Source organism: Antechinus flavipes, chromosome 3 (assembly GCF_016432865.1).
Source record: "Antechinus flavipes isolate AdamAnt ecotype Samford, QLD, Australia chromosome 3, AdamAnt_v2, whole genome shotgun sequence".
In the NCBI taxonomy this organism is placed as follows: domain Eukaryota; kingdom Metazoa; phylum Chordata; class Mammalia; order Dasyuromorphia; family Dasyuridae; genus Antechinus; species Antechinus flavipes.
This window is the reverse complement of record NC_067400.1, coordinates 556,866,215-556,871,912: the sequence shown is the minus strand read 5'-3', so window position 1 is coordinate 556,871,912 and position 5,698 is coordinate 556,866,215. Positions and strand designations below refer to the sequence as shown.

The 5,698-nt window shown below is 36.1% G+C and overlaps 1 protein-coding gene across 1 annotated transcript; it reads right to left on the bottom strand.

The window, feature by feature from the left end:
• Nucleotides 1–3,311: 3,311 nt before the first annotated feature.
• LOC127555358 (olfactory receptor 51I1-like) lies at nucleotides 3,312–4,250 on the bottom strand. Its single transcript, XM_051987590.1, has one exon. The coding sequence runs from the start codon at nucleotides 4,248–4,250 to the stop codon at nucleotides 3,312–3,314; it is 939 nt and encodes a 312-aa protein (XP_051843550.1).
• Between the last annotated feature and the right edge of the window lie 1,448 nt (nucleotides 4,251–5,698).

Sequence of the window (5,698 nt, the reverse complement as noted above, 5' to 3'; positions counted from 1 at the left end):
AATGGAACACCTCATCCTCTGAGATAGGAACAAGGAAAGAAAAGCAAGGTAAAGACATAGTTATTAAGGTATGGAGAAATGAAGATAACTGATGACATCAATCTTCTCAGTAAAGTATAGGGCAAAGGTCTTCTGCTGAGAAAGAGGAGTCATAGTGAAATTAGGAGCCTGAAGAGAATAAATTTGATATAATCAATATGAGTCATCACAGAATCAATCAGAAATGAATAAAATTGCCATGCAATATTGATAGCCCATCTGAGGTTGGAAAAATTTTTTAAAAATATTTTAATCTTTTTTTGTTATTTTTAACATTAATCTCAAAGTAATATCCCCCCCTCCCCACATTGACTTCAGTTTCTCCATTTTAGTTTTCCCATGAAAGATAGTTAGGTGACACAGTGAATAGGGTGCTGTTGGACTTCAGGGCAAGAAGACCCGAGTTTAACTAGAATCTCAGATACTAAGTATATGATCCTGGACAAGTCACTTAATGTCTGTCTGAATCAGTTTCTTCAACTACAAAATAGGGATAATAATAATATCTACCTTGTAGAGTTGTTGTGAGCCTCAATGTAAATATTTGCAAAGAACTTTGCAAACTTTAAAGTACTGTATAAAATATTAACTCTTATTATTATCTCTAAAATAAAGGGTTGTACTATGGGATCTTTAAGGCCTAATCAAAAGGAACTTCAATATGTAGGTTGCATGTGGAACTAAGGAATATTTTTATTATATAGGGTTTTTTTTTGTTATAATTTGAGGTCTCCCAATTGATTGCAGTTTTTCTCAAGATCCTCTAGGCTTTGGGGAAGAGATCCCAGGAAATTAAGAAGGTCAAGGTCCCCTTTTATTATGCTCTCCTCATATGCTAGGAAGAGGTTCTTAAAGGTCTGAAATTTAAAAATATCTTGAAGGACCAAGCAGAACCAAATGACAAAATTAATATGCACATATAAGAGAGAATAAATTGAAAGTTTTTGTTTCAAAGTAAAATTATAATTTTTGCTTGTATCTATATTTAATGTATATTTGCATGTATTTCAAAAATTATAGTTAATTAAAAATATATTTTAAAATTCCTTGTAATAATTGGTCTTTTGTCTTGCTTTAATTGTGATCCTTCTGGTGTTGACTTTTAAAGCCTCTATCTGTGACATGACAATTTCTCTGAATTCTCTGGAGTTGTTTAAATTATTATTTTATGAATTCTATCAGGAAAAGATATTCAACATAGGTGATATCCCCACTAGGTGAGTTGATACTGATCTATAGGCTTTAAAAAAATTAGACTATATTTATTGTTTCCATTTTTTCTCCTCTCCACTCACTCACTTTTCAACCCTTTGAAATCTGGCTTCCAATTTCTTCACTCAATTTAATCTTCCCTTCAAATTTTCTTATCAGGTCTTAATTGCTAAGTCTGATGCCTTTTCTCTATGTTTTTTAAAAATATAACTTTTCTTCTCCTGGATATTGTCTCCTCTCTGGGTTTTTGTGATACTTCTATTTCCTGATTCTATTCTTACCTGTCAGATTACTTCTTTTTAGTTTCCTTAGGAGAGCATAATCTATATCACTCCTTTCCAACTGTGGGTATATCTCAGAGTTTCATCCTGTATTCTCTCTTAGTCTTTGTTTCTCTCTGTCTCTCTGTCTCTCTCTCTCTGCCCTCCTCTCTCTCTCTCTCTCTCTCTCTCTCTCTCTCTCTCTCTCTCTCTCTCTCTCTCTTCTCTCTCTCTCTCTCTCTCTCTCTCTCTCTCTCTCTCCCCCCCCCCGTCTCTTTAGCTGTCTGTCTTTTTCTCTGTCTCTTTCTTCATCATTTCTATGATGACAACTAAATTTGCAGCTCTAATCTCTTTCTTGAAGTTCAGTCCTAAATTATCAGTGCCCTAATGGACATTTTGAATTGGATGTCTTGGAGGCATCTTGAATTCAAAATGCTCCAAAGAGACCTCTATCTCTCCCTTCCCAAAATTTTCTATCTAGGGCACCTCCATTTTTCAAGTCACTTTGGTTTGTAATCAAGATATCATCTTCAACTCTTCACTCTCAGATACCTTACATATCTATTCAGATGACAAATCTTGTCAATATTATCTCCATAGAATCTTTTGCAATCAATAAACACTCACATGGATGCCATTCTAACTTAAATCCTGATCAAATCCTCTCATCTGTTTTAATAGTTTCTTACTCGTTTCTCCTGATTCTAATTTATCTCTCACACAGCTGCCAGTGATCTTTTCTTTTCTTTTTTAAAATTTTAATAGTATTTATTTTTCCCAATACATGCAAAGATAGTTTTCATCATTCACCTTTGAAAAATCTTGTGTTCCTAATTTTTCTCCCTCTTTTCCTTCTTCCCTCTTTCCCCAAAACAACAAGCAATTTAATATATGATAAATATATTTAATTCTTTTCCATATTTGTCATGCTGTGCAAGAAAAATTAGATCAAAAAGATAAAAAGCAAGATAAAGCAAAACAAACAAATAAACAACAACAATAAGCAAACAAACAACAATCAGTGGAAATAATGTGTTTTGATCCACATTTATTCTCCATAGTTCTCTCTCTCTGGATGTGGAGAGCATCCACTTTATATACAAAATGATATTTTCTAATGTACATTTGTTCTTGGGGACAAATAGTTTCACTTTTGTCTTTGCAAATCAGTGCCTAGCATAATACCTAGCACATGAAGAGGAAACTTAATAAATATTTGTTTATTTATTGAACGATTGAAAAACAAGTCTACTTTCCATCTCCCCCATGGTCTTCAGGATTTTGTTTTTGAAAGCTTCCATCTTTGCTCCTCTTTCCTTTTTCACATAGTAGAAATGCACTTTGTAAAGCCTATCCTCACATGTTTCCTTTTCTCTTTTCATAATGGTCTTCTCTAGAATTCTCTAGACCCTCAGATTTTCCTCTTGTGAATGAGACATATCAATACACATTTTCCTCATTTAATTTTTAAGGATGACAATATCCTCTGATATTCCTCTGAATAACACTATTCCTCTTTCATAACTTAGAAATTTTTCAGATAAAACAGAGAATCTACTCTAACATTATCATATCTTGGGAGAACAAGCTCAAAATTTCTCCATTTGTGAAATGAAGTAATTATATATGGGTCCTTAAAGTTGCTTCTAGCTATAAATTAAGTTTGCTAACCCTCTCTCTGTGAATGTGGTCTAGGACTGCCTTTTGTTTATCCCAAATTAACATTCTTGCAAATAAATGTGCTCACCATCTTCTTGATGTGTTCTTTTCACCAATATCTCAATTTCCTAAATTCTGGATTTAAGATTTTTGGAATATCTTGAGAAATCCCCGACGTATCTCCTTGGTCTTGACACTGTAGATGATGGGATTGAGCATGGGAGGCACAAAGAGGTAAACATTGGACATCATGACATGAACTACAGGTGGGGCTTTCTTCCAGAAGCGGTGGATCATAGAGACAGCAATAATCGGCACGTAAAATGCAAGAACTGCACAGATGTGGGAAATGCAGGTATTAAGTGCCTTGAATCTCTGTTCCTGAGAGGCAATGGCTAGGACAGCCTTTAGGATGAGTGCATAGGATAGGAGAATAAAGGTTGAGTCAACACCATAAGTAAAGATAACCACAAAGAGACCATAGATATTGTTGACATGAATATCTCCACATGCGACCTTCATGAGGTCAGGATGGAGGCAGTAGGAATGGTGCAAGACATTGCCTTTGCAGAAAGGCAACCGCTTCACTAGAAAGGGGAAAGGGAAGAGTGTGACAAAGCTCTTTGCAAGGATGGTGAGGCCCATGACTACAATCCGGGTGTTAGTGAGGATGGTGGCATAACGTAGAGGGTTGCAGATGGCCACAAAGCGGTCAAAGCTCATGGCCAGCAGGATCCCAGATTCCATGAAAGAGAAAGTGTGAATGAAGAACATCTGGACCAGACAGGCATCGAAGCCAACCTCACGGTAGTTAAAGCAAAAAGTACCCAACATAGTAGGCAATGTAGACAGGGAAACACCTAGATCATTGAGGGAGAGCATGGACAGGAAATAGTACATGGGCTGGTGCAAGGCAGTCTCTTGTGCCACAAGGCCCAGGATGGCAAGATTGCCCCCAATGGAGATCAAGTAGAGCCAGCAGAAGACAAGAGCTACCCAGCCTTCTCCTGTCTCTAGGCCCGGGATGCCCGTCAGCTGGAACTTAGCTGGCTGGAAATGTGAGTCATTGAAAGATCCCATAGAGGGTGAATTTAGGCAGCACCCAGGCGCTTTGGGGTCTCTTTTCAGGCTCCCTTTCTTCTAGCCCCTGTCACCAGAGACAAAAGGAACATGGGATCATTAGCCTGAAATCAGTCTCATTTACTTACTAGCTATGTGATTCTGGGCAAATCACTTCACTTCTGTCTCAGTTTTTTCATCTGTCAAATATGGATAATGATAGCACCCAATTCCCAGAATTGTGGGGATAAAATGAGATGATATATGTAAAACAGTTTGTAAACCTTGTAAACCTTATGCCACTGAAGGTTTAAGGACACTACACCTTAAAGATATCTTGAGTTTGGTCTTAGACCACTGCCATCAAACAAATATCACAATAAAAGTCATAAGAATGTTTTAATTTCCTAGTACATACAAAAGTGATATTTATATTATGCTATAGTCTGTTAAGTGTACAATAGCATATTATGTCAAAAATGTATATGTTGTAATTTGAAAAATACTTTATTGCTAAAAAATGCTAACTATCATCTAATCCTTTAACAGGTTGAAATCTTTTTACTTATAGAAGGCTCTTGCCTCAATGCTGATGGACAGCTGATTAGTGTGATGGCTACAGAAGGCTAGGGTTAGGGTAGCTGTGGCAATTTCTTACAATAAAACACCAATGATGTTTGCTTTATGGATTAACTCTTCCTTAGACTTGAACATTTAAAGGCCATTGTATGGCTATTAATCAGCCTAATTTCAATATCAAAGTGGCTCAGGGAACAGTGAAGTTGAAGGAGAGGGAGAAGAATGGGGAATGGCCATTTGGAAGTCAGAACTTTGTCTTATATGGACACAGTTCATGTTGCCCCAAAGCAATTATAATAGTAACATTAAAGATCACCAATCAAAGGTCATAATAACAGATATAATAATAATGGAAATGTTTGAAATATTGTTAGAATTAACAAAATGTGACACAGAAGCATAATGTAATCACATATTGGAAAAATGATGCCAAGACTTGCTTGAAGAAAAGTTGCTACCTTCAATTTGTAAAAACATGCAACTATCTGTGAAGTATAATGAAGTGAAGCACAATAAAACAAGGTATGCCTGTAGATGAGTGGTTTGGCCAGAGCACTGGGATCAGGTAGCAGTAGGAATCAGGCAGACTCATCTTCATGAGTTCAAATCTAGTCTCAGACTCTTACTTGCTGAGTGACCCTGGGCAAATTACTTAATTCTGTCTTACTTTCCTCATCTGTAAAATGAGTCAGAGAAGGAAATGGAAAACTACTCCAATATTATTTTCCAAGAAAATTCCCAAATAGGATATAGAGAGTTGAACATGACTGAAATAGTTGAACATAAGAATAATAACATGCCTGTATACAAATACTATTATTATTATATTCATACACTTAACTTCATGGATATATAGGGAGCAGAGAGGGAGCAGAAATGACAAGCACATC

Excerpts from the sequence above, each read along its gene's own strand:
- LOC127555358 (XM_051987590.1), bottom strand. The coding sequence starts at position 4,250 with ATGGGATCTTTCAATGACTCACATTTCCAGCCAGCTAAGTTCCAGCTG.